The sequence below is a fragment of the Lepisma saccharinum genome, chromosome 15, assembly GCF_977018435.1.
Source record: "Lepisma saccharinum chromosome 15, izLepSacc3.1, whole genome shotgun sequence".
NCBI classification, from domain to species: Eukaryota; Metazoa; Arthropoda; class Insecta; order Zygentoma; family Lepismatidae; genus Lepisma; species Lepisma saccharinum.
Genome location: NC_139243.1, coordinates 34,342,127 through 34,355,748, shown reverse-complemented (window position 1 = coordinate 34,355,748; position 13,622 = coordinate 34,342,127). Strand labels below are relative to the sequence as shown.

Below are 13,622 nucleotides of genomic sequence, written 5' to 3'. Positions count from 1 at the left end.
ATTCAGTTATAAATATCCCTTATGTAACGTGATAAACTAGAGATGAGGTTCAGTGACGCCGATTTTAAACAAAATTATTATTCCAAGTCCAATATCCGGTAAAGGCACATATTTTACTATTATTACTTATTATTTGAAGTAGGGTTACACTTAAGCTTACAGTATTTTACACAGATTATCTTACTATAAAAACAGATTTTTGTAGTTCGGATCTCACTTTCAACTGTATATCCAGTCCAGATTAGCCTTTCTGTGCATAAAATAAACTCAATGCATGGGTGTTTACCATTCTGGTGTTTTTAAAACATGCAAACCCTGTGGCCAACGACTCTTTGAGTGTTGAAGCTTGGCAAACTTGATTTCAGTTGAATGGCCCTCAGTCAGTACATCCAGTCTCATTGCCACTGTTGTTTGGCTTCGAAGACAGGGCGATTTGTGTTAGAGAATTACATGATGAAAGATCCGCTAATTTTATTGTTGATAATCGCTTATAGTATGGATATAATATAGTATACAGGGAATTCAAACAGGAAGTTCATTGAGGCTCGTCTACTGAGGCCGTGTCCGGAAGGTGCAAGACCGTACTTGAAGCGACCATCCTCCGAGTATGGTCTTGGAGTGCGGTCTTCAAGTCGTGGACTGGAAGTGAATGTCTTTCGAATTGCACTTCGCCTGCAGCGCCACATACGATCAGTAGATAAAACTGAGTACTCGTTGTTTTCCCGACGTTTTAAACACTTGTTTTTCACCATAGAAATCACGTAGCATATTCAAATGTTCGTACACATACATTTCCACACATTAGAAGCACTTTAACCAACAACTTGCTGACCCATAACGTATATTTAACCTGTGTTGCTGGCTTTCTATCTCCGCGATGTTAAACAAACGAACAACGAGTGTGGAAATCACGTGACCGAGTCAGCTTCCATCTGCACTGCGAGCTATGCACTTGCGTACTCCTGTTCTTGGCGCTTTCGAACTGTACTAGGTGACTTCACTTCCGCCAAAAACCATGTTTCAAGAAAGCATGGCCGTAGGCAGGAAAAATTTTCGGGGGGGGGGGGTTCATTCATAATTATTCCCAGGTCGTCGCCAGAAATTTGAATAATAGAAATAATAATAATAATTGTACAATAATAATTAAAATGTCATAATAAAACAATTTTATTCCATAATAATAATATTAATAATAATTATTATTATATTATTGTTATATCCTTGAGGGGGCTTACTCAATCCAGCAGATGAGTGAATATCCAGAATAAGTTTCTTTTTTTTTTTTTACGTTTCATACAGTGTGTACTGTAATGCACAATTATTTTACTTCGTCATTAAACTTTAGATACCTTCAAGAAAAAAACTTTAAAAGTTAGATGGAAATTTTAGTCATAAAGTTTTTGTTGTTTGACTTTAAAACTAAATTTTTGGAATTTTGAAAAGTGTGGAACCAGTTATTCTCTTTAAAAGCTTAGCCTGGTGCATGGATTGTAACCTCAATCGCCAACGTAATGCGCTACGAAACTGGAGGCACTAAGTTTGAACTCCTATCAAGGGGGATTTATTGTCGACTTTATCGGACGGGGAATTTAAAAGCTGGAAAGGGAATTTTGGGACAATCATAAGGGAATCTTCAGTCTATATTCCTTGTGACGCAGGAACAACACTGGAAAGATGACAGCAGAAGTGATAATGGAGGGGTCGTCGGTGGGCTGCGATTCCGAGAATAAATCCTGTTTCACTCAACTTTCAGAATTCCAAATGTATGAAAATTCTAGCTCGATCGTTTCAACATTGTCTCCTTGTATTTTTGTGATGCTTCGAAAAAAAAATTGAAAATTTGTTACAGATTTTGGTTTCTGAACATCCATTAATGCAACATGTCAGAAGTTTCGGGGGGGGTTTGAACTCTAGAAACCCCCCCTCTAAATACGGCCATGCAAGAAAGTACTTCTTACCTTTCGGGCAGAGCCTGAGAGTGGCGGTAGGCACATTCTTCGCAACCGAACGTATATAGTGCTCTACAGACACTGAAAATAACGAATTTCTAAATTGTTAATGTTTTATGCATTAACCTAACCTAACATCCTGATTCAATATGTTATGAACATTCCCCATTTCATATACTTATTAGATGACCAACGATTCAGACTATTAAAAGAAGATTAATAGTCGCCTAGCCTTCCTCGAGTTACTAAGACTCAACTATCTTTAGAATAAATAAATACACTATAGTTCTATATACTTTGACTTTATTAGTATTTCACCTACTTGCAATTCATGTGCTTCATGCAGAAGAAAGACCATAATAATGCCATCAATGATTTAATCATAGATAAACAACAAAAAAATAATATGATCTGAATAATAATAATCATTGCACTAATATGAACGGAAAATAATATTCACTGGCGATATGCCTAATGTAAAGCTTAAGACAATTTAGTAATATGTATGCAAAAAATGATGATAATAATATAGAAAATAGTGGCCTTTTTTATAAAAAGTGATGTGAGTTCATATATATATATATATACCATGATAGTATACTCCAAGATGTAGAAATATAGCAGACTATTCATTCCGTTTAACATACGTAGACAAAATAACATATATAAGCAACATTGGTATTAACAAACATTGCAAATAGAAGATGACACAACTATGTTTCTGAAGAGTTTAGTTTTTTAAAAAATAAAGTAAAGACAGTGTTTTCTTTTCTAGATGCACAATATGAGACATAATTTCGTGCTCATGCAATCATCACATCTTTAGTTCTAAGTTTCTGTTTTTTCAACATATTGTGTTTCAGAAAAAAATATATATTTTATGAAATCAGATAAACATTCCTTTGGACTTGAACTGATAGTATTTAAATTAACATACTGCGATGTGACAATTTTTATTGAATAAAACAACAGTCAAGCTACGTGTGGTGTAGGAAAATATTTGGACAGTTGCCCCACCTAACAAAAATTGGATGGGAAACCTACATTATTAGTCTACTGCCATAGTTATATTTTAACCCAACCCTTATTTAATCTTGTTTCCATGGATCATAGTACAATTTCTGCAAATGGAATAACGTGAAATTTGAGCCATTTCTGAAAACGGTGCGTTAGGCCATCGCGCTGAGAATTAAAGGTAAGATGCCCAATGACTTCCCACATGATAAATATTGTTGTTTAAAGTAAACCAAAATAGTTTAGAAATGCCTTTTATTGTGAAGAACACTTGCATTATCAAAAGTCATATTTTTGTGGAATGAAAAGCAAAATATTTTAAGCCAATACATGGAATATAAACCTAATAGAAAGTTTAAAACTGTATCTATAAATTAGTTTTTTTTAAAATGTAAAATAGAAAAAGTTGACTTATTCATATCCCTTACAGCCCTATTCATGTTTCCTTACTTTCATTTTTTCTCTCACAAATATTGCACTCGTCACCATACAACGTGCGTGTTTCGTATATGCACATCTGACAGTCTTCTTTGGATATTGCCTTTTTCCAGTCTTCCAAGCATTCTAAACACTATTTTCTTTTTCTTTCCTACTTGTGAGTTTTTTTTCCTCGTCCGGATTCCAGAGTATAGGTTCTTGGGTAATCATAATTATTTATTGGCTCAATTTGTGTTCTTCATCGTGCAGATATCTCATTAATCGATGATTTCTCACTCTTTGGCTGCAATTTCTTAGATTATACTTAGATTTTACGAAATGTCTTAATTTATTCATTTTTAAAATTATTGCAATTATTCTTTAAAGTAAATTAGGAAACATTTGCCATCTCTCATCACATGGAGTTGATGAGGCGTTTCTCTTGTTATTTGTCGTTATCGCTGAAAGACCGACTTGCACTTGAAATCATAGAAAGCCATTTCTTTTGATGTTTCTTACACAATTTAGTATAAATGGGGGCAAAATTAGCTATTATTGTACAACTGCAAAAACAGTAGGTAGGTAGAAAGGTGATGAAACTTACATTTTGCCTCTATTTTTTTCCAAAATAAATGAAGCGAAAACTCAGAATTCGCACACGATAATATCAGGCTGCATTTGAGAACAACGAACAACGCCTAGCAATTCACGCAACAACTCCCTTAATTTTAGATCTCAACTGATGGGGAATCTCACCTAGCGTAACACTAAGTTTATTTTCTTTTCTTTTTAAATATAGTTAGCTACAGGAGTGTATTTGACACATGAATATTTCCACTTTCATCTTATAATTTAATAATTAGGATTATCATAATGTTTCGATTAGAGAAAGTAAAGACTGGACAATCTTTGCACGTAGGCACATTTTATTAATTTGCTACTTTACACAACACTCGCCCAACATGCACACTTCCAACAATCACCTTAAATTCATACAAAACATCAAATCAGACAACTATTTTGTTCACGATTGGTGCAGCAACTACGGCAGGATAGGCTGCTGTCTTGGTTCTGCTGACAACAGCGTTGAAGCCCCCAACAGGGTCTGCTGTGTAAGTAACAACTCTGATGTTTCCATCAGGTTCCACCAAGCTGTATTGCCCCTTCACAACGCCACCATCTCGGCTTTCCACCTGGTTCTTGCTGTCTCCGGTCAGAGCGTCGTTTACTCCGTAACCATAGGAGTATCTGGGATAGGCCTGGTGGAAGACAACACGAGGTTTAAGTTATGGAGCTTTGCAGAAGCTACGTTACTTCTAGTGCTGTATGGAACAAGAAAAACAATGCTTGAACTAATCGAAATTGAAGTGAATACTTACGGCGTAATCGACAGCGGCAGCAACTGGTGCAGCTGCAACAACTGGTGCAGCAGCAGCAACAACCGGAGTTGCTTGTGCAGCAGGTGCAGCTACAATTGTGGCTCCATGAGCAACGCCCACTGCGGGGGCAGGGTGGGAGCTGGCTCCGATCTTGCTGACAACGGCGTTGAAGCCGTTGACGGAGTCTGCTGTGTAGTCCACCACGCGGACTGAGCCGTCGGGCTCCACCAGACTGTACTGACCTTTCACCACACCTCCGTCACGTGATTCGACCTGGCTCTTGTGGTCTCCAGTTACGGGATCGCTCACTCCGTAGGCGTAGGCGTAACGAGGATATCCCTAGAAATAGATTTATTTTAGAACATGATAAGCCTCTGCAATTTTATGAAAATTATGCTAATTTTCGGGAAACACAATAATTTTCTAATTTCCTTCTTACTTTGTCTTGGTTTCCTTGGTACTAAATATTTTCTGAAGGCTACATCCCTACTGTTATAACAAACTATCACATTTTAGTGTATTTAAAACAGGTTACAATAAATATCCTGTTGCATTTGTTAGAAATCGCAAAAATGTTAAAAGATTTTGCAAATTCATCAAGAATTCGTATGGTCTTAAGAAACAATTTTCATCATAATTATAAGGTATATTTAGTGACTACTACATTCAAGCCTATGAATGCCATAACTGAAAGAGGAATTTTGTTTCGGTTTCCAAGATATGCGATTTCAAGTTTGTTTACTGAAATTAGTACAATATTGAAAGAAAGTGGCATGACAACTGTCTGAAATACTAGATTTGTCAGTTATCTAATTGAGAATCAAACCAGCCTAAAATCTACTTTCAAGCTTACATATCGTTCTTACCTCGTAGGTAAGTACATTGAATAAGTCACATTTCTGAGATGAGGATATATTCTTCGTTAATTTTTTATACTGTACATGTCAACATATACACATACATTATGTATTGGAATATGTGTTTGTGCAGGAGTGCGCGGGAAGCATTTTGTAAATTCAGAGAATATTATTATGAAACAATAAATTATAATTTCGTGTCATTTCTAGCTCCTTATCATGCAATGTTTGTCCTCGATTAATGACATAATTTCCATAAACAAAGGAAGTAAATTTGCTGGTAAAATTCCTTTCATGAAAACTTCAGGCCTGTATTCCTCTCTTTTCTGTATTTTAAAATGAAAAACGTCAACTAAATTAGAATTTCTCGAATTATATATAAAACGGTAGAGTTAGCAATTCTTGGGAGTCAATGGTGTCACTAAATATATTTCTTTTCGCGTTGTTGATGCATATTATAAATATATTTCTCTTCAGAGGTGTGATATACCGTGTGAGGCACCTAAAAGTACCACCTGAAATAGCGAAGAAACCAGAAACAGTAGCGATGTGAGGTTTGCGGGAAACAATAATATCAAATGGGGCTCGTAAATCGGAGGTATGGGGTGGGTCGAAAAATATCGACAAATGGGGCATCTGGAGCAAAGTCATATTTTTTTAAATGGAATGATATACAATAACATGCATAATATAAAAGAGCACACGCAGAGAAACACAACGACGTTGGTCTCATGCATCTACTGCACATAGGAACGAAGATATGGCCATGTGAAAATATGTAAACAAACTAACAAGTGGCCCACTTGACCGTCAGTACCACGGCATGTAAGACTTCTCAGGTGCCTGACAGAACTGCCTTTACGCAGAGCAAGTTTTGATAGCAGGTCCACGAGATCGTGTTAGTTCATAGCAAGCAGTCGTAGTGGTAAGAGCGAAGATTATGGTGTTCACAAACATAGAAAAAGCGGACATGATCCTGATTTATGGGGAATGCCGAAAGAATGCCTCAGAAGCCTACCGTGTTTACGCAGAGAGATATCCGGACAGACGACAGCCATCTCGACGTCTGTTTGGTAAGTTATTTATTAAATTAAGATACACCGGAAGTGTAACACCACGAGCACGTGTGCTGAACCAGCCTACTACAGGTGAGGCAGGTGCAACAAATGTTCTCGCCGCTGTTGCTGTGAATCCGCACGTTAGCTCCCGTGAAATTGCCAGGGATGCTAGGATGAGTCAGCGAAGTGTATTGCGCATTCTGCACACACACACACAAGTTTCACCCATATCATATCTCCCTCCATCAGGAACTTCACGGGAATGATTTTGTGGACCGTGTTCGGTTTTGCACATGGATGTTCAAACACGACACACCCGATTTGTCACGTATCCTCTTCACTGACGAGGCAACTTTTACCAATCATGGAAATGTCAACCTAAGGAACATGAAAGCTGAAGGACATTGTCTACCGGGATGTGACAACAACTCCAGAGGATATGCAACACCGCATTACTGCGGCCTGTAGGGACATTCCCTAAGAGATGCTACATTCTGTGCAACGATCTTTGCGTGGGCGCCTCGTTGCCTGTATCGCAGCTGACAGCCACCACTTTGAACACACACTTTGACAGGTTTTCGCTTCTTACGCAGTGGTTCTTCGACATACTGTCATGGTCATTTTCATTATGCTGTAACACTGTCAAATACATGGTGCTGACGATGTCTACTGTATTTTTTCTTCCTTTAACACGTTCTGTTTTCATCTTGTCCAATGCCTTCCGACATCTCATACTTGTACATGCCGTGGTACTGACGGTCAAGTGGGCCACTTGTTAGTTTGTTTACATATTTTCACATGGCCATATCTTCGTTCCTATGTGCAGTAGATGCATGAGACCAACGGCGTTGTGTTTCTCTGCGTGTGCTCTTTTATATTATGCATGTTATTGTATATCATTCCATTAAAAAAAATATGACTTTGCTCCAGATGCCCCATTTGTCGATATTTTTCGACCCACCCCATACCTCCGATTTACGAGCCCCATTTGATATTATTGTTTCCCGCAAACCTCACATCGCTACTGTTTCTGGTTTCTTCGCTATTTCAGGTGGTACTTTTAGGTGCCTCACGCGGTATAATAGAAATAGTTAGATATCCTGGCTTATCAAAAGTAGGCAGCCTCCACGAGGAGTGGTTAGTACACCGCGCTCCAATGACAGAGGTTCCGGGTTCGAATGCCGACCTGCGCATGAGTGTTATTTGTGTCCCCCTTCATCAATTTCATCCTCATCTTCGCGATTAGCCAAAAGTGGCAGAAATACAAATTAAAATAAACCAAATCAATTAAACTATCGAAGATAAGGAAATCACTTAAACTTGCTTTTACTTTTACGAGCGTTCCCCACTAAGTACTGCATGAAGTTATCAAGCAAGTTACGTAAAATACTTACGTAGTAATCTGATGCAGCAAGAGCTATGGGAGCAGATGGAGCATATCCAGGTGCAGCGACAGCAGCAACAGGTGCAGTGATAACACCTGCCTGGCCGGCAAAAGGACCGACATGACCGGCTACAGGGCCGACATGACCAGCTACAGGAGCACCATGACCGGCTACAGGTGCAGCTGGGTGACCACTGGCTCCGATCTTGCTCACAACAGCATTGAATCCATTGACGTCATCAGCGGTGTAGTCCACCACACGAACACTGCCATCGGGCTCAACCAAACTGTATTGTCCCTTCACTAATCCTCCATCACGTGACTCCACTTGGCTCTTGTGGTCTCCAGTTGTAGGATCACTCACTCCGTAGGCATAAGCATAACGAGGATAAGCCTGAGGGAAGAAATCCATTTGCTTTACTATATTAAATTCCTGAAAAAATATATCTAAGAGAGGGATGGCAAAATTTGTGTTTTTTAGAGAAACAAATAGGCCTAAAACGATTGTTGTTTTAAACACTTTTGAAATGTTCTAAAAGGTTTTTAAATCAAGAACAAAAACATGTTTTGAACAAATAGAAATTTTAAAATATAATGCCAAGAAGACTTATTTTCTAATTTCTAAGAATAATGATTGATAAGAAATCTGTTTATCATTCAAGGAAGGACTGTGTTTCTAGTTATAAGGTAAACATTTGACGAATGTCATAAAATACTTATATACATTTTTCTTAAATCTCGCATGTAGGTTGTTCGAGAAGATTCAACTAGTTCACAGTTGCCAGGCCCCACTCTATTCCCTTAGTAGCTACTCTGTTTTCCAAAATATTAAATTTTATCATGAATGCAACAAAATACATTTGATATTAACAACTATGTGCAATACTCTAAATGTGGAACAAAACTGTTTCATCCATATATAAAAATGTTTTAAACACTCATAGAAAAGCATAGCCACAGGTACTCATTACGATATGTTTCTTTGTTAACTCAATATGCATTTTCAGCTACTGAAGAGATTTCTATGCACAGTAAGCTAAATGACATAGATTGAATGAAAAGCAAGTTACCAAACACACAAATAACAACAGAATATTAAATATCAATTATCAAAATGTGTTTTAAACGAGCCAAAACATGTTTGAACACTGTATTTTTAATGTTTAAACATTTATAAAAACAAACTCGTGTTTATTCAACTTTTAAACCAAGTTGTTTCAAACACTTTCGTTTTATACATGCCAACTCTGATCTAAGATGTCATATATTTGCAACAGACATAAGGAAAAGTGATGTTTGTACTTACGTAATAATCAATTGCTTGAGCCTGTGAAACGACAGCAGGGATTGGAGAGACATGTGCAAGAGAAGCAGCAGCAGGAGCGATGGCAACAGCAGGAGCAGCTGGAACAGCAGGAGCAGCTGCAACAACTGGCCCTGGATGTCCACTGGCTCCCACCTTTCTTACAACAGCATTGAATCCGTTGACGTCATCAGCAGCGTAGTTTACCACTCGAACACTTCCATCAGCCTCCACCAAACTGTATTGTCCCTTCACAACGCCACCATCTCTGCTTTCCACGTGGTTCTTGTTGTCTCCTGTCACAGCGTCGCTCACTCCGTAGCCGTAAGAGTAGCGAGGATACGCCTGGAACGTAGGAAAAAGTTGTTATAGCATTATTGAGAAATTCTAAAGTCTAAGGTTTCAATCATAGAAGATAATTTGCAAGTACTTACCACGTAGTCCACTGCAGGGCCTGGTACAGCTGCAGCAAAGACTGGTCCACTGCCGCCAGCGAAAGCAGCGGCGATGAGAACAGACAAGACTACCAGAACCTATGGAAAGATTAGAACATTGTTATTTTAGTCTAGACCTAACTATATTCTAAATGCAGTCGTTTTCAAACTTTCCTCAGAAATATTTGACAGGTTTCGCTACCTGCATTAATATAATTAATATCAAATTAAATGTGCTATTATTTTAGAACAGAGCTGCTGAAAACAATCGCCCGCCATGCTTCCTGATTTGGCCATGCAACCAATTGAATCAGTAGCTACTTATCCTTTATGTAAAAAAAGTTTTGGCGCCCCTGATTTAGAGAGTTTGTAGTGCATTTCACTTGACATTCATCCTCTCTACAAGTTCTACACGTAGAAACCAGTCTCGTATCAAATTTATGACTTCGCCACTACCAAATTCCATGCAATAAAAGTGTTAATATTCGTTTTATGTTAAGCTATTTGAATGATGTTTTAGCTTAATTATTTTCCAATCTACTATTTATTGGCTCCAATCTAAGATGCCATTTAATAGACTACCATATGTGGCGCCTTGTGCATCAATTTGTTTTGTAAAACCTTTGCAAAACTACTAGTAATATTTTTGATAGAGGACAGAAATCGAACATTAACAATATTACCAAGTTCGACTTTAATATAAGAGATATAAAGCAAAACTTCAATTTGCCTGATAATTATAGAAAAAGTTAAAAGTTATTTTGTTCATGTTACAATTTAAAATATATTTCTTAATGCATTGCGTTATCATTATTACACCACTTTTTTGTTCATTATAAGAAACATGGATATTCAACCATGAACTTGTATAACAGAAAGTACGTAGTTATATTGAGTGTACATTTCTAGAAGAAATGTGAGACGCTGCACAGGATGGCCAGAATTCGTGTGTGCGTGTGTTGAAAGCTGTGACGTCTTAGTCTGCAACATACATTTCGCTCCCATATCATAATTCCAGATAATAATAATACAATAAGAAGAAATACATGTCTAGGTAATGTAAAGATTACAGAAAATTGTGTAACTTGTCTTTTTACATTCGAATCTGAGAAATCATTACATTTAACTGTGAAGAGTATATTATGTAAAATAAAATAGGCCCATATTCTTCTAGAGATATGAAGTTGATGTTGTAACGAAGTAATTAAATCGACCATCCAAAGGTCAAGAAAAGTTGGTTGTTTATTTTCTGTAGTGTATTTTAAATCCTTGGTTAACCCCGAGAATGAGAATGAATGCATATTTACGATAAACTAAGGAATTACAAACCAAAATGCAGATGCTGTTTGTGGCATCTAAATGCAGAAATTATTCTGGATGACTACAGAAAGCAAAAAGTGCAAGGAAATGTTTTTATTTAATTGTTTGTTAGTTGAGACTAGTTTGTGTTGGTGCAATCAGTTATGTGATTGTTCCAAATATGTGCTAATTTAGTACTTTTACATGTTAAATGTTTCTGAATTTAAAAGATATGTTTATTTTTTAACTTAAGTCAAGGAACCTAACCAAACTAACTGAGCGTTGCAAGTATTTGATAGGCCTACATTCTGACTTGGGCGCCGCGGAAATATCTTGAAATAGGTAGTACTATGGGAGTGAAACGAAAAAGTTTTGGAACCCCTGGTCTAATGTATCTTATTCCAGGCCTGACTCTGGAACTGATGTGGTAGAAAAGCGTATTTTTATTTTGATATCTTGGAAAATCTCATGTGGAAGCACCACGTCTTATAACTCTGTCCTTTTGCCCACGACATTTTCTCGAGCTACACATACGCAAACTGCGAACAAAACATGAACACAGGTCAGTGTACGTTGTCTACAAGAACAATTATGGAGAAGTTGATGCTTGCATTAGAAACAAGGTTCCATTAGTGTCGGCATTGGAAAATTCACGTGGAGTAGCACATTACGTGCACAGCGTTTGTTTGAAGCCCAACTTATGCTCAAATATGCTAATCAGGACTGGTTATGCAGTTTAAAGTGAAATTCATAACTTTAAAAAAATCAGACATTTTTGGGTTCCTAAGTCTGAAGTACAGGCGTCCTATATGACCACAATTGGCATTATTATATACTTAATTTATGTATTTCGTATTATTACCTAAGAGCAATAAGTAGAACCAGTGGCGACGATTGGGTTCCAAAACTAGGGGGGGGGGCATGGTGAAAAAAGTGGAGGGGCAAGAACAGTTTACTTTCCCTTGGTACATAAGGTTTAGCATAGTGCGGGTGCAAAAGTGGTAAAAAGTGGGGGGGGGGGGCAACTGCCCTCTTCGCCCCCCCTAATCGCCGCCACTGAGTAGAACATGTTGAAAGTTAAAACCAAGAATGATGGGAAACTAATAATTTTTTTCCAAACTAGCTTTTCTTTTCATTTCCGACATTCATTATATTTAATTACAAAACTCGATATGTTCAATATCTATCAAAGTGGCAATTTTTAATCATATCCAATAAAATTCACTATCACAATTGTCTTTTGTTTACTTTTCATTGACTTCTGACGTTGTAGTGGATGGCGGCGATTAGGGTGGGGGCAAGGGGGCGAAGGGGGCGAAGGGGAGCAGTTGCCCCCCCACTTTTCGCCACTTTTGCACTATGCTAAACCTTACCTACAAAGGGAAATGTACTGTCGTTGACCCCCCCCAGTTTTGGAACCTAATCGCCGCCACTACGTCGTTTCATATAAAATATATTTTCGCTTCATGATTTTATTCTATAAGTAAACGAATAGTGCATATTAAATATTTTTGATTGAAATATTTTATCACGATTTTTATGTAATACTGTAATTTTTGAATGTATGCCACAACAAACCTTGAAGTCAAGAAAACTCAAATTAGTTGCTTGGTTGGAAGCACAAACTCGCAATGGACCGCACACAAACAATTATTTTTATGCGGTGATCCCACTGAAGAGCACCCTCGGACGTGTGCCAGAGTTGCGCTCCCGATGTGCCTCCACCGGGAATCGAACATGGAACGTTTGATTACAAGGCGACAGTTTACCACTAACCCGCCTCTCTCCTATACACTAACAAGTAACAAGATTAAGATCTTAATTATTGCCACTATAACACAAGAACAATGAAGTTTGCTGTTGCAATAAGCTTCAACATCGTCACGCCACACGGATCCGAAAACATTTGTCACGGTTAAAACACTTTTCGCTCTGAGTTCCAGTTCTAGAAAATGTCGAAAGTACACCACGATGTACAACATCCTTGTACTTACTGCGGTATACTTCATGGTGATCTTTTTGTCCCGATGATACTGATAAAAAAAGAGGCCTACGACAGTTATATACCTAGCTTAGGCATGTGAAAGTAACATTCTTTTTGGCGATATGACTTCCTTTCCGGAAGGCCATTTTAATAATTCAAAGCATGACCTTACATGTTATAGGAAATATGTTCATATACATACAAAGTATCCCATGCTGCTTGGTGTGACAGTAGAGTACCCTTGTACAAAGTGACGCAATGCATCTAAATATTTACCGCACAATCTGCGTACTCAGCTAGAAACATATTAGAAACTCGATTTTGGTTATTTTGCAGGTGATGGAAGGAAGTGCCATCAGGAATAGATAGGAGAAGTCCATGACTGGCCTGGAGAAAGATATGATCGAAATAGGCCCGCCTCCACCCACATACATTCGAGGGTATACGCTTATGCCCTGGTGCCTTTAAATAAACCATGACGTCAATTGCTCTGAATTTATCGGTTCCGCCGCTTTTCCTTTCTTTAAATTCATTATTTAATTAC

The 13,622-nt window shown here is 37.8% G+C and overlaps 1 protein-coding gene across 1 annotated transcript; it reads right to left on the bottom strand.

The window, feature by feature from the left end:
• Positions 1 to 4,387: 4,387 nt before the first annotated feature.
• On the bottom strand, positions 4,388 to 13,103 carry LOC145999194 (uncharacterized). Its single transcript, XM_083136125.1, has 7 exons — positions 13,089 to 13,103; positions 9,796 to 9,894; positions 9,365 to 9,706; positions 8,227 to 8,452; positions 8,069 to 8,187; positions 4,760 to 5,098; positions 4,388 to 4,639 (listed from the first exon to the last, which is right to left on the bottom strand). Exons 1-7 carry the CDS (start codon positions 13,101 to 13,103, stop codon positions 4,388 to 4,390), a joined length of 1,392 nt encoding a protein of 463 aa, XP_082992251.1.
• Between the last annotated feature and the right edge of the window lie 519 nt (positions 13,104 to 13,622).

Coding starts and splice junctions, on each gene's coding strand:
- LOC145999194 (XM_083136125.1), bottom strand. Junction 9,707..9,795: donor GCCCTGCAGTGGACTACGTG/GTAAGTACTTGC, acceptor CCTACGTTCCAG/GCGTATCCTCGCTACTCTTA. Junction 8,188..8,226: donor CCCAGCTGCACCTGTAGCCG/GTCATGGTGCTC, acceptor TCGGCCCTGTAG/CCGGTCATGTCGGTCCTTTT.